This window comes from Athene cunicularia (genome assembly GCF_003259725.1).
Source record: "Athene cunicularia isolate RWA chromosome 1 unlocalized genomic scaffold, athCun1 chr1_part2, whole genome shotgun sequence".
Classification (NCBI taxonomy): domain Eukaryota; kingdom Metazoa; phylum Chordata; class Aves; order Strigiformes; family Strigidae; genus Athene; species Athene cunicularia.
The window spans coordinates 46,126,166-46,151,669 of NW_020799092.1; the positions used below are offsets into that span (position 1 = coordinate 46,126,166).

General features: G+C 35.6%; 1 protein-coding gene and 1 long non-coding RNA gene across 2 annotated transcripts; one reads left to right on the forward strand and one right to left on the reverse strand.

Annotated features, from left to right (window-relative positions):
- On the reverse strand, nucleotides 1-25,504 carry XPOT (exportin for tRNA). Its single transcript, XM_026867746.1, has 24 exons — nucleotides 25,371-25,504; nucleotides 23,498-23,580; nucleotides 22,368-22,424; nucleotides 20,771-20,840; nucleotides 19,386-19,604; nucleotides 18,626-18,810; nucleotides 18,115-18,283; nucleotides 16,574-16,810; nucleotides 16,219-16,257; nucleotides 13,096-13,158; nucleotides 12,055-12,179; nucleotides 11,119-11,263; nucleotides 10,848-10,967; nucleotides 10,589-10,683; nucleotides 9,729-9,798; nucleotides 9,042-9,280; nucleotides 8,263-8,548; nucleotides 6,245-6,434; nucleotides 4,946-5,062; nucleotides 4,745-4,860; nucleotides 4,190-4,237; nucleotides 2,653-2,724; nucleotides 1,488-1,544; nucleotides 1-485 (listed from the first exon to the last, which is right to left on the reverse strand). The coding sequence occupies exons 1-24, from the start codon at nucleotides 25,428-25,430 to the stop codon at nucleotides 459-461; spliced, it is 2,889 nt and encodes a 962-aa protein (XP_026723547.1). The 5' UTR covers nucleotides 25,431-25,504; the 3' UTR covers nucleotides 1-458.
- Nucleotides 5,997-8,120, forward strand: LOC113491087. The gene is made up of 2 exons (XR_003400348.1): nucleotides 5,997-6,087; nucleotides 7,279-8,120. It is a non-coding gene; the product is annotated as an uncharacterized LOC113491087 (long non-coding RNA).

Here is a 25,504-nt window from a genome sequence, read left to right on the forward strand (position 1 = left end):
TACAAGAATGACTTTGATTGTTTTATTTTCATGTCAGCATACATGAACAAATGAATATTATGTCTTATGAAAACATTTTACTCAGTATCAAAAATGTACACATTTTAATAACCATTGCCATGGTCTGAAGGGATTTTTACATTTAATTTCAAAAATAAGTGTCATTTCATTGCTGTATGTGTTACAGCATAAGCTTAAATCATCCTATACATAATAAAAGGTTCTGTAGGTATACAGATCATTTTTTATGTTGTCATATACCTTCAATGTTTGAGACACAGATGGGGATTTGCATTTCTCTTTTTTTGCGAAAGGCTAAAGTATGTACTGATGTGAGCACAAAGCAACATTCCTTAAAAACAAAACCAGTTTGAATGGCACAAGAGTTAGCGTTTTTATAAATTAACAACCAGAGTTCTGGATTATGGAAACAGGTACATGAGATTCCAGTACTTTCCTCAGGGCTTCGCTCTCTGGAAGAATACCTGTTAAAAATTTATTAAAGACACCATTGTAAGACAAAGAAAATCTAAGACATGCAGTGGTTGAAGCATACGAGTTATCAGTTCCACAGAGCTCATTTTCTTGTTTAACATACTGGTTAACACACTAGGTTCAAGGATGTGACTTGTGCTCAGTTTTGGGCCCCTCACTACAAAAAGGACATTGAACAACTCAAGCATGTCCAGAGAAGGGCAACAAAGCTGGTGAAGAGTCTGGAGCACAGGTCATACGGGGAGCAGCTGAGGGAACTGGAGGTGTTTAGTCTGGAGGAGCTTGAGGGGAGACGTCATCACCCTCTACAGCTACCTGAAAGGAGGCTGCAGAGAGCTGGGTGGGGATGAGCTTCTTTAACCAAGTAACAAGCAATAGGACAAGAGGGAATGGCCTCAAGTTGCACCAGAGAAGGTTTAGACTGGATATTAGGAAGCATTTCTTTCCAGAAGGGGTTGTTAGACATTAGAATGGGCTGCCCAGGGCAGTGGTGGAGTCCCCATCCCTGGAGGTGTTTAAGAGTCGGGTTGACATAGCGCTGAGGGATATGGTGTAGCTGGGAACTGTGTTAGGTTAATAGTTGGACTAGGTGATCTTCAAGGTCTCTTCCAACCTAGATGATTCTGTGATTCTGTGTGCTATTTGATTACACTCACACCCTCAAAAATTAAGTATTCTGACACATTCTCTACCATTATAGCATCACTTTTTTTTCCTATTGCAACTACTAAGCATAATCTACAGGAATATCAAGCCATTGAGGAGATGGCAAGCTGCTGAGGAGAAGTAACAATTCTACAGATGTAGGTTTGTTGCGGTTGGTTCCTACTTTCCAGAGAACTGCTTTTACTACTTGGAAATTCCCTATAGCTAAAAGCTATTAAATAATTCAATATTTCAATTTTACTACAAGTCACTACCACAACTGAATTATGTGACAAAATTCAAATGAAACTAAAAGCCATGTAAAGGAAAAAAAAAAAAATCTTTACCTTTAAGTAATTTTTAAAAACTTTAGCATCAGGCTGCTGAAGTGCTTGACAGAATTCCTGTAAGAGAATTGAGAAATACTAAATGAAGCAACAAGACAATCTGAGATATGTTAGGAGCACAACGAATACCTTGTATGTAAAGCCACTGATACTTGTTTGTGTTTTCCCTAATGTGCAACCAATGAAAAGCATGTTATGGATAAAAAAATGTAGTAGGCTATGACAAGCAGGTCCATTCTGGGCTGAAAAAAACATCTTACTTTCAAATACAGGCTATCACATTCACTTTTAGCTGAATAAAGAGAAACAGGACTATCTACAAGGACTGTGATCAAGGAGGTTCTAAACCTTTAACTTTTCCAGTAACTTTTGGTGGCTTTGAGTATTTCAGAGGAACATTTATACTTATGAAGTGTTATGTGTACACCAAGTGACTCTAGATTACAGCATAACATGCCTCATTTGAAAGACTTATAATCTTAGATCAGAAAACACTGGGGCACCAGCAAAAAGTAATAATTGATTCTTAAATATATTTAACACCACATAAAAGTTCTGCAGTTTAAGTCTTATAATGAGTATAATTGTCTCCCAGTGCAGCAAACCTGATTACTATAGTATCCAAATTGGTTGCAATTAAAGTTGTCAGTGTTCATCTAAGAATTTCATCATGGCAATATTTACCATATGGCTAGCAATGCTTAATATTAAGACAGCGGTCAGGTGTAAAGTTTCATTTTTGAAAACCCTCTTACACCACTCCAATGCAAGCACACAAAAACCTCATGCAATGTTGTACATCATTTTTGACAGTAGAACCAGTTCTGTGGCTTACATTTCTGTAGTGTTGAATACAGCCTTTATCATCACACTTCCTGTACATTAAACATTCTTCATCTTACTTTTGAATTTTCACTCTGTCCTTTTTCTTCAAGTTAAAATATGATTTAAAGTAGGAAGATGGCTTCGACAGTCACATGCACTGGACTTTTTTTTTGCAAGTACTCTTGCTCCTTATGCTAAATTAATCCTATTCCAATATGCAATATCAGAATAAGTTTTACTGAGGGGTGGTAGGAGCTTAACTTTGTCAGCATTAATTTTGTTCCCATTTAACATTTATGATGGCTAAAAGTTTTCCAAATGTTCTTTTAGGAATTCCTACCTGAATTATCTCAGGAGCTACTTGTAAAGAAGGCAAATACTCTTGCTGAAGATACTGAATGCACTCAGGGCCCTAAAGGAAAGCAGTACACAATTTGTTGAAATGTATTTTCATACAAATGGGAAGTCATAGCTCTATACTATATGGTATAGAAGAGTATGAAAACAGGTGGTCTACATGACTATTGCACAGAGAAGTTATGCATATCAAATACCAGATGTTCATGCTATTCTCAGCTGTCAGCAAAGAAAAAGATTTCTCAACACTGGCATTAAGGACTCTACTGCAGTGTAGTATCTTTTGTTACAGAGCAGAGGAATGCACTGAAAATTGTACTAAAGTACAAATTACAATACAGCCAGTCAGTTTGTGACATGTCAACTATAAAAGTCACTTAAGTAAGAAGGTGGCCCTAATTTCACTGATATATGAAAGAAAAAGAAGAAATAAAAATATGGCAATTAGTATTTGCCATACTACTCCCATTGCAAATTTTAGTAGCCAAGTATCCCTGAACATAGTGTTTCTCTTCTTGTAACTTTGACTATGTAATTTGCAGTAGACTAAACACTAATAAAATGGCACTTCCAAACCTTTGAGAGGAACAGACAGGTCTGTTTTGGTTAACACATTAGCTTGTTTTCTTTATCTGCATTTATCAGATAACACTCATTACAAGAGGGACTACTGTACACTGGCAGTATACAAACATGACCAGATACATCTACCAGGAGAAAGTGAATCAACTTTATTGATTAACACTTAAGTTACCCCAGAACTATAACATGGTATACAGTTAACATGAGGGGAAGAGATTTTTTTTTCCTGTATTTGTATCAGTAGTGTTAAAAGAAACAGTATTTGCAATAGGAAGTTATTTATCAAAGCTTGATTTCCTACAGATCTCTACTGCTTTTGGGGAAAAAGGAACAAACTCAGAAGCTCTCAGTTAAAACACAATCTCTTCTCTGCCAGTTTATGACTTCTTACAATTTTTGCTTAGTTGTGGCTTTTGCTTGCATTTGACAGAAAAGTTAGCCAGCAAGTTAAAGGGTGTAAACAGTAACACGAACATAGAAACCGTTTTGTTTCCTCTTAAAAATGGAAATAGGCTGCATGTTTTAGTCATTAGACAATGCAAAATTCTTTTATTGCCATAACTGTTTTTCAGTCTGGTCTCCTACACATCAAAAGATACCTTTAGCTTTCACAGAAGTATTCTGCAATAGGACTAATTGCTCTTTTATGTCAGTTTAAGTACTACACTGAAAAGTGAAAGAATGGCAATTGATCAGCTAAATACAGTAACAATCAAGCAAGCAGATTTTTCTCTTTAAGAGTCAATATTTTGCAGTAATTTATCAAGAGGTAGAACTACTGGATCCTGTATCCCTATACAGCATTATGATCATCCTATTACTTTATATAAGGGTAAAGTAGTAATTCACCCTAGTAACTATCTAATTTTTAGAAAGTGATAAAAGCACTAGAAAGAAACCTGCAAGAGTTATTCCCTGTAAAGTTTTATGAAGCTTACCCTTTTGAGATGAATTGTTTTTAACGTCACTGCACATTCTGATAAAGCCTGCAATGTAATACATAACATTAGACTGTTCAATTAGTCTACTGGTTAAGTATTTAAAGCCAAAGAACCTAATGAGGCCCAAAACAGGGGCTAGTTCATGCCATTATTCCCTCATCTTCCCCTCACACAGTGCTAACAGAGCTTCAACCTTCCAATTTTTGTTCCACTTTAACCAGAAGAATTTGCCACAACTGAACCCAAAATGAACTGAAGAACAGCCACCTGCACATGTTCACTTTCACTAAACATTAGTTAATAAGTAATGTAGGTCAATGTTAAATATTCAGATCTGCAGTTCTCCTAGCTTGATTTTGAGCATAGGTGAACTGCAGAATACAGTACCACAATATTCAGTAATTAATCATCCAGGTATTTCAATAAAAAACACAAAGGATTTTATTTGTGAGACAATGATCTTTTATAATACATGGCTACTGTAGGTTTCTTAGCTTGAATCTGCCCCACAGGAACAAAGGCAAAAAAAAAAAAAAAGTCTGTAATACACACCAGTACTGTCTGGGCATCTGCCAAGTCAAATGTTTGCTTCAAAGGTGCTAAGAAACATGCAGGAACAATGTGCTTGTAGACGAAGTCTGCAAAACCTACTGGTCCATCTTTACCTCCTGAAAAGAGTAACAAAATTCCATGTTCTATTATTGCTTCATGGTTAGTAGCAGCTGCAAAGGAATTATGGAAAGACATTCTTACCCCAAAGCTCCACCAACTTAGAAAGAATAATAAAACAAGTCTTCTGTGCAATAGGATCTGGATAATCCACGGCTCCTTGAATGACAGTGAACAACACACGTTCCACATTCTCTGCACCTTAAACACATTAAAATGAGCTTATTTCAACTTGCAGCCTAAAATGTTTCTGTACTCTTACACTACTTTATATAAATACTGACCTGGAAGATATGCTTCACCTTCAAAATAGCTCTTTTTTGCACAAATATTTTTGGGAAGTTTCCCCTACGATGCAAGACAACTCTTATTTAGGTTATAATTCTTGGTTTTTGTTTGTTTAATTTTGAGATTTTAATTGCTCTTCTGGCCTTTAATACACACAAAGGTGAGGCGGGTACTTTGACCCACCTACAAATACCAGTTTTCTCCTCTCTACCCAACCCTGCTAGAGTTAATTAAAACTCAGCAGCGCTAAAATAGTTTACTTATCTTCCAATATATGGGAAGGTATTTTATCACACTTAAAATTTGGGTTGCATCTGTTTATTGTTTGATTCCTTTAAAACTCAGCCCATCACAAGAAAGCTCTCGCTACTTAATGCCACCCTTTTCCACAGGGATAACCTTCATTTTATGATGGGGAAGGAATTCCACCTATCAGATGAGTCACTTAAAAGCTTCTCAAGTCCCTAGCCATTTTGATGGAATACAAACTGAGAGAATTACTTAAAGAATCAAGTAACTGGACATTTGACTTCAAGTTCCTGCTATAAAATGCACTGATTTGTATTTGGCCCCTAAGGCTAAGGAAAACCTGGTTTAACTACGTATACGACTTCCATAGTGCCTTCTACTATAGATACCAAGATCAAGTAATAGTAATAAAAAGAAACAGATATTACTGATGTGTCCTTCAGAAAATGAAGGCCACAATGAATACTGGCAGCTGTAAGTGGTCTTGCCCAACAGTTTGAGCATTGCTATACACTGCTATACATTGTATTATCTCAGATTCACCCATCAAATACAATGATGCATGAGGATGTATTATGATACACCATTCTTGTCCTTACAGACATAGTGATTACATTTAAGCTGAGAAGATCAATGGGAAGAATATGCCTATTATAGCTGAACTTCACAGACAAATTCTTGCACAACAGGTAAGTTGAGTACTGTATTTATATTAGTCCATTCTACCTTAACATAGGTAATAAGCGCTTGACTTATGATGATCCTATAAGGAACTAGGCCAATGATTTTAGCAGAGAAAACTTAAGATAACCATAGTAGTATCCTTTGAGAAACTGAACTACTTGCCTTGATTAGCTATGACTTCACTCATTCCACTGCCAGTTACTGTCTGTAGAAAAGCAAAGTAACTCCTCCGTAACATTTGTTTTTCTAAAGCAGCAGACTGGTCATTTTCTTCTGCTGGAAGGAGCAACACCTCAAAAATAGCATGAAGTAGTGGCATAAACATCTGTTGCAGAAAAGGTGAAACCTGTGTCTGTGGAGATTGGAAGAGGGTATCAACTAAAACAATTACAGAAATTAAACATTTTGAAGTTAAAACTTAAGGACTTGTTACAATTCACAGCTTTGATTCACCTTTAAAGTTAGTATTTTCATGTACCAACTATATACAACAAAGTTAATCACATCAGGGTCACCATGACCATTACTGCATCTTGACTTACCTGCCACCTACTTCACACCTTTTGTGCAAAAAATATCCAGTCCTATCTAGTCTCATTCTGAGTAGAAACAGAATATTTTTTTCAGGATTTCTCATCCTTCTGTTCAGACAGACACTATTTCAAATTCCATGAAATATCAAGGAGAGCTACTGTAAAGTCACTCTGGTTACAAAAAATGCATCTCCAAGACGTTAAAACTGGCAGCAGGTCATCTTTTGAAGTACTTGTCTTTAAAGACTGCTTAAAGAAGAGTTATCCTGAGCTGAAATACTACTGGCATTACAGAACAAATTCGTTATTTGTCCTACTAACAATGAGAAATATATGTAAGGGCATTAAATTAGTTGAACACTTATGAACTGAAAAACTGAAGGTGTGTGCAATTCAGCCACATCCTCAAGTCCCATAAAGATGCAACTCAATGTTCATTTTTTAAATTAAAAAATAAAACCTGCTTAAGCAAGGTTTTATCTTTAATCTTCTCTTTACTGTACCTTAAAAGTATTCAAGTGAAACTAGGATCTTTATTTTAACATACTGTAATAAGAAAATACCATACATAAGAAAATAAGTAAAATATCATACAAAGGTTAACATTACACATGAACATGGTATTTGTCCAGTCTTGCTCCTGTGACAACTTTTTTTTTTTAGGATGGGGGACCTTACACAGACTATCTTTAATTATCTACTGCTACCCAACTTGCAAAAAGGACTAGAGTAGTAAGAGTTTCCTCCCTAATCTCTGAAATACTTAATTTTTCAAAATTCCTTCTCTGCTCATGGGATACTCCAAACAGATGTCCACACGCTAGATTCACACAGGTATATTATGGCTCTGTTGTACTACTCACAAAATGCACTTGGTAATTTTAATTTTGCATTCTGCTGAGAGACATATTTAAGACTATTTAAAGGGCTTCTTAACCTTCTCATACAGCAATGAATTTTCCATCCCATTCACAACAGTGCAGTATTCTTGTGGCAGCTCCACCGAATGAACTTGTAACTTCATATATTTCATTGAGTATGCATTTGAATTGTTTGGAACTAGGAAGCTCTCAAAGGCTACACTTCAAGAACCTCTGATAGATAATGAGTTGACAGTCCTGCTCCCACTTAATACATATCTCATGCCTCCATTTCAAAACCTCTGTGTATTTCTCAGCTGATTTTGTGTAACAATGCATTAAGCCTCAGCATACATTTTTAATGCAATGCCACTGCATTGACATCTTGTAAATCAATATTCCTCCCTATATGCACATCTGATATTCCTGTATCTCCTGGAAATCTCATTAAAAGAAATGAGAAAATTCCCTCTGGAGCTTGTATAGTTTGTAATATTAGCTTAACACTCTAATGGGGGGCATAAAGTTAATTGTATCAATAAAAAAAATAACGTTGTGCTCCAAGGAGTATTTTATTTTGAAATGTAAAACCCAAAAATTTAGAAATAGCACAAAATTCTTAAGACTAATCAAAGAAAAACACTCTTTAATCCCTGAGTCCAGCAATGTATGACAGGTGGTTGAAGACTATGTTTCCAAGGTTCTGAGACAAAGCTATTTTTCTGGAACCAGAAAAGAAGAGATATCAGCAACACTTTGATCCTGAAAAGCTTACCCATTATCATACCTTAAACTTAGCTGTTATTTGATTTATAAGAGGAATGAATTCTTGAAGATCTTTTGCTTCACAATCTTTAAGCATGTGTTCAGAGGCAGAAGGAATGAATGGAAGAACTTCTTCCTCCAGGCAAATAATCATGCGGTGAAGGAAAGTGCGGACACCGCTTCTCAGGACTTCCTTTTGTAATGGACAACTGAGAGCTGGCAAAAATGTTTGTAAGCAGTCCAGATAAACCTCTGAGCAGCCACATTGTTTTACAGTTTGCTTATTGCTGAAAGCCTTGCTGGTTCGGCTGTAAAAGCAATACACCAAGTTTTATATAAGCTCACATTCCACTACAATGAAGCAGCAATAACACCGAGAACAGCATATGCTTTAAAACCCATGCAACAAACTAGAACATTTCATGAAATGGGAGCCAAACACTGGAAGTAATGAAAAGAATTATTTGATATGAAGTAGATACACTTTGGCAGTTTTTTGAGAATTAAATTTAATTTACAAACAACATATGATTAGAATAGTTCCAAACAGTTCTTTGAGGAAGGGCATAGATCCTGGTTCATTATAAGCTTGCTCAATATTCTCCATATCTACATCCACAGCAGCCTTTTCTAAGGGAACTTAAATAATTTTCTGGGATACTGTAAGAAATTCTACAACCACTAATGATTTTCTAGGTCAATAAAGCACAGGTAGAAACTCACCCACTCTCCCAATAAATCCTTTACATTTCCCTTTTACTCAAACCAGAAACACACACAGAGTCACTGTGCTGTACCTACCTAGCAAACCCAACAGCATGATTGAGGCAGTCAGCCAGTGCCATCTGTCTGTCCTCATCTTGTGCCATCATCAGTTTTTCTAACAGTACTTTGAACTTCTCCATCAGTGGAGTCAACAAATTCCTCATTAGAACTTGTTTTCTTTCTGCAGAGTATTCACTGTTAACTATTAATACTCCAGCTGTTTCATAAATGAAAAGTTGATCATCACTGCTTAAAAGAGCCTGGTAACCATTTTCCTAAAATGGAAGATAACAGGCATAATTCAGTAAATGCCCTTTATCAAAGTTGTCTTCTCAAAGTTTAAAGATACTACTCCTTCTTTAATCCCATCTAAGTAATCCCTATGGTACATTTCCAACAGTTTTACTCTCTTGCTACTTAAGCAGAAGCATCAATTACAAGTAAAAACATAGTTGGAACAATTATTTTTATACTATTTAGGAAGATAGCATTCTTTATATACCCATCTCTAGCCTATACTCCCAGAAACACACACAGATTATTAAAATTAGGTACAAATGTAAAATTAGGTACAAACGTAAGCACTCAAGTGATCTCACACCAAAAAAGCAGGACAATTATTTGTGCTTAAATGTTTGTGTGCTACAATTTAGTAAGTACTCAGGCATACTGATGAGTAAGTACAAGGCTTATTTATTACAAAAACCTGCTATAAATACTCACAGGAGGAGAAAGTTCCAGCAGGTCTTGTATTCTATTAAGAACATCTTCAATAAAGGGATTCATTTGCTTACTGAAGTAAAACACAAGTACATAACACTATTTAGAAGTGTGTGCATTTTTACAGGTTTCCTGTTTTTTTAAGGTGTAAAGCTAGACAGTAAACTACCTTCTCAATAGAGAACTCCCCTTTAAATAGCAAAGCACTGTTGTAGAAGTCTGGCTTATGGATACGGTGCTTGTGGTAGGCCAAATAGATACATTGCATAGTGGGAAATAAACATTTCTTTCCCTCATTTTTTAAAATCATACATAAATAGCCTCACCAATCTGAGTGAAACACGTTCATTAACAGTTGAAAAATAGGATCCTTCTGAAATCAGAACCATCTTGCAGCTTCTCCTGCCTCTACATTAAATACATGCCTGTGAAATAAGACCAACAGGACAGGACTGTTTGAAGGTCTAATACACTGAATAAACTTTATCAGTATAAATTCTGTAAATATTCAGAATTTGGTCAGGGACCGGGAAGAGTTACTTTTGGGAGTCTCCAGATCCACTCAATCTCAGCTCTGCTCACTGAGGAAAAGCGGGACAGATGTTTACACCGTTGATCGAGTTTTAGCATCTAATCAAAATAGGCTAAGCGTATGTGTATTCCAGTTTGTTCTGTGACAAATGTTTCCACTGCTACCTTAGTATTACACAATAGGACAACCCTGCTAGAGCACTGTTTTGCTGCATTACTTCATCGCGGTCCATTTGAAGCCCAGCCTGTTTCAGAGACAACTGTGATGTACAGAAGGGCCAGGTATGGTAAATTCAGTGCATTTTGGATACATTTGTAACAGCTTTACTCACTTAAGAGACTTGACAAATCGGGAAAAGAGGTAAGCTGTTCGACTTCGTACTTTGGGACTTGTATGGCGAAGACCACGGTGATCTAAAAATGCCATCTGCAATCGAGAAAGTATCTCAGTCTTAGAATCCCTAAACAAGGAGGAGAAAAGCTAAACAACCAGCAATTTAAGAAACCTAGCTTCTTCAGTGATCTTCAGATAAGAAATTTCCTAAGTCTAAAGAACTTATCTAGTTGAAATGTAAATGAGATGAAACTTACTAGAACAGTTGGAATGTGCTGAGGTTCAACAGCAAAAAATTTTTCATATCTAACCACTGTTTCAAAGAATTCCAGGGTCACTGATGTATGTTGATAGGCACTAACACCAGAAGTCACCAGCTACAAATAAAAGGATTAGCAAGTTAGTACTTTAGGTGTTTATAACACCAAATGACAGTGTAAGTGGCTCATCTTAATTACCAGCATGTCATCTGAAGTGTTCCAGTCTTCATTAGCATTTTTAAATTGCTTCCACAACACACATGCTTACCGTTCTCATCATGTCTTGTAAAGCTGTAGCTTTTGTAACATCACCAGAGAAGTGAGCACCATGAGATACAGGAAGAGCCTCAGCCAACATATACAGCAGTCTTATTGCTACTTCTACTTCCATAAATCGCGTCGTCTGCCAATTCCTAGAGAAAGAATAAGGTCATGTTAGTCTGTAGTAGCTTATGGAATAATAACAGTTCTACATATTAGTATTTTCTTTTGAGCCTTCTTCAGATGCACAACATAAAAGAGCAGATTTAAACTAAGTAAAACACTATAAGGCCTAGGCAGTATTTCAGGATGTTTCTGGAAGACTTTATCCACATGTACAGTGCCTCTCCATCAGAGGGCTACCAATTTTCTCTTTTACCGGTTTCAACTCGAAAGCTACAGATTTCTCAAAACCACCTATTATGACATGTGGACAAGTCACTCAGCTTCACTCAAAAAGAGGGCTCGCTAAAGAGCGGGTACAAGGAAACCACCACCAATACCGGATTCCTATTTGTCTACACACAACTGCCATCCTAGTCAGATAACTAGTAACGTTTGTTTATTTACATTCATAGTTTCCAGGATTTGTTCTACTCTTTTGGTAAAAAAAAATAAAAAATAAAAAATCACTTTTGTTTCTTTTCCCTATCCAACCTTGGTTTTATGATAGCAGTAATATATAAAATTATTTGCCATATCTCATAAGCATTTCCTTGAGGAAAAATAGCTGCCATTTAAGGTAACAAGAAAACAGCTTTTTCTTTCTAAGCAGCTGAGTAAAAGATTCTACAGTATCATATGTATCATGAAGTTGTAATGAGCTCATTCTATCAATTGGCTTTGCCTTGCTACATCACACTTATGTTCATTACAAACTCTGACAGTTACAAGGCAAAAAAGCTAAAGGCATCATGTAAACAAGTTAAAAAACCTAACTTACTGAAGTGTAGTGTTAAAAACTCTGCGGACAGATGCCAACAGTAACTCTGGCGAGACCTGAGCAAGTCTGTCCAGCAACAGTTTCAACTGTTTTCTGTACTCCACAAACATGGCTTCATCTTCACCCTGCAAAACATTCACACATCAGGGATGTCTGTATTTTAATTTTTAAATTAATCCACAACCATTTTAGACCATTACACCTAAAACAAAAAACATGTACATACAAGAACAGTACACAATGCTCAGAAAATTCAGTAATGCTCACCCTATGCTCTTGCAACATAACAGCAGGCTCCTTTTTTTGGCTGGTTGTAATATGATGAGATCCACTGCATTCAGTCCAGAAACATATTAAAAAGGCTTTCCAAACTGAAAACTAGCCAAAAGTACAAGAAAGAATATGCTCTTGGCAAAGCCTTATTGACCCAGTTCTTAACAGTTGACTCACTCCTCAAAGATGTTCTTTCTCAGCATCTAGCTTAGCTTTAAAATTAATCTGACAGAAACATTTATGATGGACTGCATTCAGTTTAAGTTAACTTTTTTAAGACTATAGCTCTCCGAACAGCCTGCAGCAAAAGTAAATCTGTCCAACATATTCAATCATTATTGATGGCTGAAAGAGATTTGACCATCTGAAGTAGGTCAAGCAGCATCTCAGAGTTTCATGACACAATGTTTCTCAAATCTTTTTGCAAGACAGAAGCAATGTGCAGAAACATGCAAACCCACATGAACAAGCCAGCCTAACAGCTATGTTTAGCTAACAGCACAGCTGTATTTGCCTAAGAAGAGTTAAGCACAAATGCAGCCAGAAATATTCTGTTAAATGAACTGTTTTGGATATCCCCCTTTACTACATTGTTTTTCCTATGCAGATATGCCCGGAGGTTAAAAAAAGCTTTCCACATAGGAAAAAAATTCAGCCTACAGACCTTTGCTTCCTACCTTCAAATCCTTAGTCTATGAAAAATATGGATTTTAAAAGCATAAGTTTTAATATGTGCAATTTAAGTTGTATTTGTTCATAACACAATACCTCATTTTCAAAATTATATTCTTCATCATATGTCAACTTTTTCATAACAGCCAACATGATTGCCTAAGATAAAAACAGAACTGTAAGCACAGAAGCAAACAAGTGATAAGAAGTAACAGTTAAAATCCTACAGTATAGGAAATATTAAAGCAAGTGTTAAATGTTTACAAATATTTTAAATCCCATTTGAATTATTATTTTCAGAGGTTTAGCAGAAGTAACAGTCCAAATTAAAACAAATGGCTTATACCCAAACAACACACAGATAACATTCTAGATACACAGCATAGATGACTTGGAGCTCTCAGTCTATGATAATATTATCTGGCTTTGCTTCCTGCTTGTAATCTGTGCTACTTGGTTCACACTGAAAACAACAATTAAGACGACTGAATTAGGCTGAGGAAGCTAAACAGTTTGTCCAAGATGCTATTTTAAAGGGGCAGGTCAGCTTAGCCATAAAATTAACTTCTCTAATAGCTCAGCATCCTTGAAAGGTCTTTTGGGGGGGTGGGAACAAGTTAACAAGTTGAATTAATTCACCAAATAATCCAAAAATAAGAGCCAGGAGTAGCAAACAAGAGCAAGAAAAGCAAAACGTTCCCTTTTCAGCAGCAGCAATGACGTGCAATTTTGCCTTGGTAAGTCCTAAAACAGCAATATAGACTTGACCACATCTCTGCTGAAAGTCTCAAACTCTAAACATATCACTTTGATCTTACTAAGCATTTACTAGTTAAGGTTTTTAGAACTCTGATTTAATGTTTAAAATACATGGAGTACTCAATTCCATTTATGCTTTCCAGGATGAACAGAAATTGGACTGATGCACAGAGTTAGCTACAACAAATGTTTAAAAATCTACTATATTTTAATTCTCACTTTAGTTTAAGGGTTTTTTTGGGAACCTACAAAAATGTGTATTAAATCTAAAATATTCCAGATGGACAGAAAGCTATTCTGAATAACTAAAATTGAATCAGAGGGAGACCATTTTTATATCTATGACAACAATAAAGTATCAGAAGTCCAGAAGAATATTAAGTAGCAACAAGTAACTGGGCAGGACCTATCTGTATACATATTACAAGGAACAGGTTGACTGAGTATTGAAGAAGACTCGGTAGAATTGTAACCGGTATTTGATCAGCATTTACAGAACACCTCATCCCCACACCTACTACCAGGTGAAAAAACAAACTTGCGTCTTTTTTCACATTGGTTAAATTCAGTAGGCAACAGCTTTTATTATAACTATAGCAAATGAAAACACTGATCTCAGCCAAGAACTTGAATAGCATTTTGTAATTCTCTCCTAGTACTTCAGGTTCTAAATGAGGATAGCCATAAATTTCACAAAAAAAAAAAAACCCAACAAGGAGACAAGGTAAATTAAAAAAACCCAAAACTTTTGATGAATCAATTATGTACTTTTCGTTTTAAGTGCAAAACCTGAAGTTCTTTTAACACTAAAATGGACCAATGAAACTTAGGTTATTGAGGTGAAAATCTTGGTGAACTTGCAGAAACAGACACTTGTAGTATTTTGAGGAAGAAAATGGTCAAATAGCAAGAATGCAATCAGGCCTTCTAGGGACACCAAGTGTCAGCATCATCTGTGAGAAGTCTCTGCTTCTCTGTAAAAAGTGATATTATTAAAATAATTGCAAAACATTAATGTGATATGCTTGTAGCCAGAAATGCTTAGAAACACCTGGCATTTTAAGAATTTAAAATGTGATCCTGTTGATGAGAAAAAGCTCTGGGACATCAAAGGCACAACAAAAAAGGTCCTCTCTTTTCCTGTTCAAATAATGAACAAGTTTAAAGTGGGAATTTCTTCAGGGCAAAACTTTAAAAGGAATGCTGCTAAGAACACAATTTAAAGCTTAAGACAGACAACAGTAAGATTCAGTCTATTTCCAAATAATTTCTTATTAGGTTTTGGATGAAAAAAGAACAATTGGTATAAATGATTTTCAGTTTAACACAAATCCTCAAGAAATGCACAGTAAAATTGAGAAATAATTCTAACATGAAGTTCTTCAAGATGAAAACAAGTTTAACAAAAAAACAGATTTTGGGACAGTAACACATTTAAATTTCAGGTGCACTGCAGTAGCAATTTGGTTTGATCCAGTTATAAGAACAAAAGACACACAGTAACAAATGAAAAGATTCGGTGGTGTTATCAAACTTCTCTTATTGTGTTACCTCATCCAGTTTAAACAGACATTAGACAAAATGAGATTAAGATAATCTAGACCACAGTTATCCAAATTCCAACTTTTCATGTTAGAACAGGTACAGAATTCAGTATTCTTTGTAAAGTAAAAGGAATCACAGCTGTCAGCTGTATGAACTTACAAAATACCTGCATCAACCTAACCAGTTCAACATCTAAACCAGTACATCTACATTGGTACAGAAGAGTCAATAGGGAAAACAATTTCTAAAAGGACTGCACTGAAAAAAACCAAGCAAGTTCACTACCTCCAAAACTGGACATAAAGCTTACTTAAACTTAATACTTTATATACAAACTTAAACTTATGTATAAACTCAAGCACTAAAGTTTAAATTAAGCTTAATATATAGTTTAATGCAATGCTTAATATACAACTGCTCTTTATAAGTACAACTATTACATTTGAATTGCAGCTTCTTTCATAAGTTCACTATATGATACTATCAAGGGTTGAATTTTATGACAACCCTTCCCATACTACTTCCAATCCTTTGGAATTAGGGCAGGTTTTAATAAAAATACAAAGCCTCAGTAAAAAAACTCTATCTTTATTTAAGAACATTGTATCAACATTACAGACTATACAGGAGCTTACCAACATATGCCTAAGGGTTGCCTGGGAAGATCAGCTCTAAAATAGCTTTCATCTTCATACACAATTCAATATAGGCTTACTATTTAAAGAAACAGCTGTAGTTACTTAACAGAAGATGGAACATGCTGTCCTTAGCTTTTAAGTGTTCCCTTTTAATTACTGTCACATACACATTATGGCATATAAATAAAACATGATTTATTTCAGCAAAATGAAAGATTCTGACCCAATGTGTTCCTGAAAAAAAAAAAAGAATCTCTAGTAAAAAGAAAATACTTACCTCTACATTAGCCTTTTGTTGGTCTGAAAGCGCAGAAAGCTGCAAAATAAATTTCAAGTGTTATTTTTTGTGTAACTCCTTTATTACTATCTAATAGGAAAAGACAGGTTTGCTTTTAACAGCCATACGATCTACAAGCCTTCTTTTCACTTAACACAAGGTTTAACCCAATTCCTTCAGATTTCTAAATAATACTATAGAAATAGCATGACCACAGCCATTAAAGATACTGACACTAACTCCTCCAAAAACCTATTTTGCAAGTCAGCTTTCACAAAGTATGAGATTCATATATTCCCACAAAAATCAAATGAAGTATGTGAAAAGTAATATTAAACTGAAGCCAGACATTTACTTGTTTCAAGATGTGAAGGTAGTCATAACAAAAGCCAATGATATTAGATGAGATGTCATCATCTTCGTGAATTAGCAGTTGCAACATTAGGGCCACTTTTGCTTCAATAGCTTGCAGAGTGTCTTGAGCACTCTTCATATCACCATTTTTTATGAGTTTAGTCCAACTAGCTATTAATGCTTGCCCCATCCCATTGACCAGCTTCGAAAATCTGGCCAGAAAATCCACATCATCTTCCTGAAAGAGAAGACATTTGATTAATAATACTAGCAGAACTCATGTTTAAATGGCATGAATTTACAGGCCGTACTACCCATGTCTAGTATGTAGAAGCAGTAAAACCAACACTTGTCTCCTAGATGGAAAGTACAATTGCCTGGTTCGTTTTCCCTGGGGAAGGGAGAGAGAAAAATCAAAGCAGTGTCAGATTTGGCTGTCCTCCATTATACAACAGTAGCTTGCTTCATCTCTTCAGATGAGTTTCTCTTTTTACTTTACAGCAAGAAGGAGGTTCAAAATAAAAGCACCAGCACATACCCACCATAAATTTGGGGCCGTATAAGAGAAAAATCTTCTACGGAAAAACTTCAAAGAAATAACAGCTGTAGCTCACTTCAGAAATACCGATAACAAGTAACTTTCAGTACTGCCTGTAAGAGTGAGTTAAATACTTAATGGCTTCCTTCTGCAGAAATATGTGAATCAGAATTGAGAAATACCCCTAGACCAGTCACCCCAAACAGATGCTCTGCTCCCTGTCATAACTGTACATAAGCAGAACAACAACAAGCCTTCCTCAGAAAGACTGAGGTAAGATTTTTAGAGGAACACCTCCTGAACTGATGAATGCACATATTCTGCATTTTAGTAAGAATACAAATTTGACAAAGGCTTCAAAATAAAGAGATAACTGCCTTGTAGTCCAAGGACCACAGCTTCATAAGGACTGGTTCCTCTTCTTCTATGGCAGCTAACAACAGCTGTTCCTTAAACACTGCAACTGCCTGGGAATGTGTGGTTAGCAGGTATATTTTTCCAGTTTATAAGAATTTCATGCCTCGTGTCTGATTGTGCAGACATGCAGAACAGCATGTGTGCCCTTAAGAAAGCTCTTACCCCTACTTCATTGCTGTGTTTATGCACAGCTGACCTAATGTCTCACCCTAAAAACCTCTACCTTGGCTACAATACCTATTACAGAATCATGCAGAAAAAAAAGATTCAAGGCAACAAAACACAGAAGCGGCACTAACAGTAAGCACAACGTGCTTTAGGAGAGGAACAGAGGAGTTACGTAATACTTTGCTTCTAAAATGAAAAAATGCTAAGGACAAACAAAATGCAGTGTGTTTTAAATAAGAATATTAATAACAAGCTGTTAAATTAAGTGTGAGAAAACTAAAAGAAGCATTTAGTTTTGATGCAGAAGCATGACTAATTTTCCCTAATCTGTGGGTTTTACAGTTTTCTGTTCGTTTGTTTATCTACAAACTGTTGGAAACTGACAACTCACTCGTATTGTAAAAAGTCAATATACAAACCTGATCGATACTGAAGAGGCCAGCAGACTGCAATACTTGACATAAAGATTCAACCAATTTTGTTTTATCAATTGGGTCCATTCCCTTATTTACAATTTCAAACAAACAATCACAGGCTTCTTCCCGGAGAACTTCCACAGACATGTGACCTAGCAGCATATTTATAAACCTTCAGAGAAAAAAAATAAAAGTAGTATCATATAGAAAAGCTTTATATTGTGTGCATATTTATAATTGTTTTAATAAAACAGTTTTGAAGTCTATTGTGCTGACTAAACCCAGCATTGTATACATTTTAAGGAACACCCAGCAAACTGTGTGGTGTCTATTTTGGCCATTATATCAGCTTGGCTTGCAAAGTCAATCACTCTACTAAAACGCCAAAACTTCAAAGATTTGTATATAATGAAAGTCCTTTTTCAAATATGAGTTTTAATTCTGTTTCGTAGAAATACACTCAGCATGCTAACAAGATTATTTCGGCCAACATATCCCATCAAAAACCCCTTACCTTTCATTGGCTATCAGGCTCAAATCTATCCAGGACACATAAGCTCCAACTACTTCAAGGCACTGGCATGTCAACTCTGAGTTATTATACTGATAGTTTTGTAGGATTTGGTACCATGATTCCACCAAACTTGGAATGCACTGTTCCCTCATAGTATCTTTTAATAAGGTGTTCCTACGAGCCTCCTATTAATAAAGAAAAAGGATAAATCAGTCTTGTCAAGAGATTAGCATCTTGTCAAATTAGTAGTATTTTTGTATCCACTACCAGACACCACTTGTCCTAGCAAGATAACTTAAATCAGAAACCCAAAGAGAGCACTTTTTTTTTTTCTTTCAAGAAAAAAAAAAAAATCAAACTACTCTAGTTTTCACTCTTTTCTACCACAATGCCCAAATGCTGAAGAAAGGCAGACAAAGGGGAAAAGCTCTCTGGATTATTAAATGAATTTCTGATGTTAGGACTCCTTCAAACAGGCATTAGAAGAAATCAACATTTTAAAATGTGTCAGTAACATTAATATTGGCTCATTCAGTCCATTAGTTTATGTTTTCTAGCTCTTCGAGCAAAAAATATATTAACTGAAAAGCATGAAATCATAAAAAGCATCAAACAACATATGGCTTTTGAATCTAAATGACCTAATGTCTCTAAAACAGAGTTGCCATAGGAAAAAAACAACATTAGAGCATCTTCTGCTCTAATTAAAAAGAACTTTTTGGAAATGTAAAACAAATGTTAATGCAAAATAGTAACTTGCCTCTGATGTATGAACAACATCCCGGTCTACCAGCTCAGCATCAACAGCCATCAGGATTCTGAGGTACATATCCACACCTCGTGGATTAAGGTCAACTACTGATAGAATATCAAAAAAAAACTTGGGCCACTTTGTGAGATATTCAGTAACAAAAAGCAACGCAAAGACTTGTGCTGCTTTGTTGCGAATAAAAGTCTTCTCAGGCTGGGGATTCAGCATCTGGTAGAAACAAGATATTTTATTTGTATATTCTTACTAAATTAGAGAATTGTATATGTTTGTTGATCTCTGCATAGTGATTAATGTACTACCTCTCTTCTCAGCTGAGATCAATAAAAAGCCTTATCTTCCCACAGATTTGAAGAAAATTTATCTAAACTTTAATGAAACAGGGAGAACATTCTCTCTGGGTCATACAGTCATAAGCTTTTCATTCTGTACTAAGATATTAAGTGCACTATTCAAAGACTAAAAGCTAATTGGTGAAAGGACTAAACAAGAACCTCTAGAAAACAAGTTACTCTTGTAGCTAGCTTCTGCCTACATTAGATGCTAGCTTTAAGAATAGTAAAGAAAGCTTCTAAATCTAAGCTCATCGAGGGAAGAAAAAAAAATAAATTAAAAATCTGTCACTAGTAATCTTCCACTCTCCCTTTCCTCCCCCTTTTCTCTAAGCTCCTTCTAAATGGAACAGCTTGCCACAAAGAGAAATTAAAAGCAATTTAATCCATTTCACAATGACCTGTTCTTTTTCAAGTTGTATTATTTTCCATTTCCTACTATTAAGTTTTCTACAAACAAAGCAACTAAGCTAGTTTCCAGTGCAGAAGTGGAATAACAAATAAATAATGAGAGCTATAGGCAAAGAATTGTATCAGCCCTCCTGATGGTTCTGCTTCTGATTGCAAGCTGCATGGGTCCAACTACATGTTCAGCTACAGAAACTAATTCCACAAGAAAGAGTAGCCACTACTTTGCCATAGTATTGAGAGGAGTAATGTTATTCATTCATGAACACCTGTTAGTATTCTAAGTAGACAGGAGCTAGGGTCTTAAAACCAGAGTTACTGCTCCTCCTCCAGACATCAGGAACATCAGGAACCTGGATATTTTCTCTCAAAAAGGAAACCTTTAATACTCCTCATTTCACACACAACTGATTAAACCACAGTCATTATCTGATATGTTTTATATTTAGTAGTAAGTTCAAGCACAGCCTTCTTCACAACATCTGATTTAAAGAATTTCTAATAAAGATTAGCATGTTAAAAGCTTTTAACCATCAGACACTGTGTCTCTTCAGGAATCCATCTTTAAACTCAAATGACAGATTAAACATCTAGCCCATACTGCTATGTAAGACTGCTGTGAAGGGACATACATACCTGTGCTTGCAGCCATGTTATGAGTGTTTCCCTAATTAGCTGCTGCTGAACTTCAGTAAGTTCAGAGTATCTGAAACAAAGCACAGAGGTCAAAACACAACTGCTTCACGGTGTGACAGTCAGTCAGGCAAAAACTCTTAATATTGCATATAATACTGCACATTAATGTACATGAAAGGTTCCTAGAAAAGGAATTTGCAAAGCTATTTGCATATCAGAATTCTGAATCAAACACATAAAAATAAGGAAAAACATTTTGCTCATATTAATGGATTACATTTTGAGGCACTACTGTCTCCTATACTGGAGTAGGAGCTTGACATTTTGCAGGAAGGCTGCTCCTACCAGAGACAGGACTTACAACCCTGATAAAAATAACACATTTGACCATAAGCCACAGGGAGAAGACACACCTGTATATGCTCAACTTGTTTACTATACACTGACGACTGTCAACAGTGAGCATAAGGAAGCCCTTCACTAATCTGACCTACAATACCTTTATTATCAGACATATGTCAAAATAAAAAAGCAAACAAGTAATTCTGCTTTACATCATGCATATAATCTTGGCAAAATATGACATTATACCCAGCCTACCTCAAAAACTACCCACACGTTCTTTCCCAGGACTAGCTAAGGCAAGAACACTCTCCTTGCAACAGAGCTAGCTATAGGTTTGGTACAGTCCTTAATGAGAGTGACTGCTGAATGGGTCTCCAGTGCTCCTGTCACAAGCAGCTATTCATTAAGAAGAAAAAAGCAACCCCTCTGAAAATGCTCAAAGAAAACAAGAAGCAGGAAAACAAGGGAAAACATACTGCAGGAAGCAGATGACAGGAGTGAAACAAGTAGAAGAAGATGGACAATGAGATAAAATCAGGTAAATAAAATCACAAAAAGATGTCTTTCAGTTTTGCTCTGATACATAACAAAATCAGTCACAAAATACATCTTATTTCTATGTAAAGCCTGACCCACATGTTCAGTGTATTGCAACCAGTCACGATGATATTCCAAAGGCAGACACCTCTGCCAATGATGTTCAAGTCTAGACCAAAGGAGCATGAAGTGTGAAAAAATACAGTTCCAGACAATGAAACTTAACATTATTTCAAAGTATTTTTTCCTAAAATTATGATTCTGTGAAAGCAGCACTCAATGAAAAGACTACTTTCTCTTAACATCTCTGCCATGGTTATTGAATGAATAGGGCTTTGTCTGAAGTCCAGGACTCTCTACTGAGCAAGGCTGCTGCTTGCAGGACACTTTTCTGGAAGAATCAGTGAGAACACAGAGTATGGATTGAGTCTTCAGAAAGGAATGGCTAAGTAAGTTTCAAGAAATCCTTGGTAACTGGGTCTGTGTTGGGCCACTGACAGGTATCAGACTAGTTACATAGAGCATGCTGCTCAAAACCCAACCACTCCTCTCCCAGGAAAAGGCAAAGAAATATAAGAAAGTCCTCTGGACCAGATTAAAGTCACCTCAAACACCACACTGAGATGGACAGATACCATTTTCATTTCTTTGCAAGCAGAACAAAAAGGGAAAATTAAATGGACCGATATGGCTGGTGTCAAGAAAGATTACTCACTTGAACTTAATTTGATGTTCCAGAACTTGAAAGCAAAAGAACTTGATGTGATCATCACTAGAACAGAAAATAAAGTTCTGTTAAGAAAAAATATTCCTCAAATATTGCAACCAGGTCTTCCCTTTGGCAAATGAAGAATTACTGTACACCAGAGAACAATGGTAGTGATATTACTTCAAAGCAAAAGTGACAAATACTTGAGCAGTTAATTTGATAAAAATGAGCAACTGTTAAACTAATATTTATGTTTTCATATTAAAATCTTTTTTTCTACATCCACCAAGTTTTTATGCTTTGATTTCAGTACTGAACATACAAAACTACAATACTTATCATATCCTGCCTTTATAAAAATCTGTCAGACTTCAGTAATATATTTGGGGTCTATTAGTACACTAAGTGCAAGTTGTACATTGTGTCTTAAAGCTAAACACAAATTGAGGTATAGGGACATTGCACATGCTATATAATCTACACAAGTTTATCTTATTACATAAAAAGTAAAACAATGTATTGTGGCAAAGATTATAAAATGCTGGTTTTCAAATTTCTGTTAATTACTGCATACTCTGGAGTCAGAAGCTTTGATAAATCATTTACAAAAAAGCATTCACTGTAACTCACTGCTGTTATTCAGGAGATACACATCCCTCAGTTTCCTTCCAACCTGAATTATTCTGTTATACAGCAACAACCAATTATTTGAGACATAAATACACAACTTTGTGCAAAACGGTGGTGACTACACACACTATGCATCCTGAAGAATGGGGTGGCCTACTCCATAGAATAGGGGCAAGGAACTACTGATATTACAGCACATAAAGCCTCTAGTCTCACAATGGGAAGTTTTCAGCACTACTCCCCAAAAGATAGCACTAGAACTCATTCTTTTTCCCTGGATTTCATAAAGCAACAATCTTTAGGCTACTAAATTAATATGCAGTTTTATTTATACATTGCTCTTTCTTGAAAGGTATACAGAAGCCACAGATCAACTATGATACTAAAAAATAGCATGAAGACCATATTAACTTTAGCAATTTACAGTTTGCCTATTATGCTGTAGAGCTAAAGCCAGAACCAAACATATTACTAATGAAAAAAGCAATGATTCTTATATACCTTACCTATATATACTCTGAGCTAATGCTTCTGCACAGACTTGCCAAGCATCCTGAGATATCTTCAGCTGTTCAAAGTAGGCTAGTGCCTGCAAACATTCAAGTAAGTCTCATTTAAAAAAAGAACAAACCACACCTCATTCACACTTAAGACTCACATTTAAACAGCTGCTCTTCACAAAAAAGAAACAGTATTTGGATACATGCAAGTATTTATATGGCTCCCTAATTACCACAACACAAGAATGTTTCTTCAAATGCTAGTATCATAGTTACTAATTTCCACTTTACATTCAATACAAAGATTTTTGTTACTCGAATATTAGTCATAGAATCAGAAATGTTTAAGTCAGAAGTGATCTCTGAAGACAGGGTTGACTAGAGGAAGTTGCTCAGGGCCTTTCCATCTAGGTGGAAGTTCACATCCAAGTTAAAATTCCTTCCACAAATTCTAAAGAGAAACTAATTTAGATTTTTCACTGAAAACAACTCACTATTTTTGTTGCACCATTTTGGCTGTACTTGACACCAAGCTTGAGAAACATTCAAACAATGACCACTCATCAGTTTATGAATCTATTATAGAGACTGGAGAAAATTTCTACCAAATTTTAGCTATCAGGTTGCTTATCAGAATTTCTAAATAGCTTTTGAAAACAGTTAACTTGATCTAATTGCTTTAAGATTTAGTGTGGTCTGTTAGAAAAACCAGAACAGTAACTTCTGAAACAGAGATTAGATTGACAACATTATCTCAATTCTATGAATACATGTATTTAAAGGGTTGGGGTTTTTGTTTCTTCATTAGTTTATAATTGCTTCCATTCACCAAAGTAATTTCTCCAAGTATTAAATGAGTTGAAATAAGTTCTTAAAACAATAATTCATTTCCTGTAAAGAGTACTGGAAATTTTCTTATACTGAACAGTGTTACTAGAAATTGTAACATGCAAAGGGAGTATCAAATATCTTACATGATTAATGAAAAGGTTAAGTCATCTTTTACTATAAAATCAGGCAGAGTGCATAGTTAAAAGGTCAATAAATCTATAAGCTTCAAATTTTATAGTGATATTCTATTAACAGAACTTTAAATACTAGCTATATCCATCCTTGCAAAAAGGACAAATATGCAGAACCAACATACTTAACAGGCTGCTGAACAATACTAGGCTGCATCAAACTACATTTTTCACTGTATTACACATTCCAGGATTTTTTTTATGAACACAAACCCAAGGTTTCCTCATTTCTGACAGATTTTAATGGAAGTAATCTTGTAGACAGTTGAATCAACTTGATAATCAATAATCAATCAGTAAGAAGAAATATTTACTCATGCAGAAGTTATATAAATTGTAATGCCTGTTCATAGGAGCATCTACCTTATGAAGTAACTGTTATCCACATACCACAGTTACTTTCTTAAGCTACTTTATGCTAACACAAGCTTCACTAGTTAAAAACACACATTTCATTAAAAAACACTACAGGTATGTAATCCGTGCAAATAAAAACACATCTAAGAATTAAAAGGTCAATTGCAAGCAACTCACTGTTTTCAGTGGCTGCTCTTCATTCTAAGGGAACCTGTGTAGGGAGCTCAACAACAAGTATAAAGAATTGAAAGGACTGAAGAAGTCAGAGCCCAGAAAAATAAATTCTATGCATGTTAAGTATAATTTCACAGAACTGCTGACCCATGACCTTCAGCTTACAAGCTTGTGACATGACTATTTTGTACTTGCCACCACTAACCCTATGTATTGGTTAACCAAAAAAAACCCCAAACCCCCTACGTCTTACCCAAGAAAACATGAGACTTCTACAATGAAACAGCATCCCAAATTATTAGTGAGATAAGAAATTAATTACATACTCTCTGTCTGAAGTCTGCATCAGCATTTGGGTTTAGCCCTAAAAGGGCTTGTTCATCCATCTCTATTGCTATACTCTTTGTTTCCTACTCCTAATTGGTTTGCCCACTTCTTCTAGAGGGGAAACTACGATCAT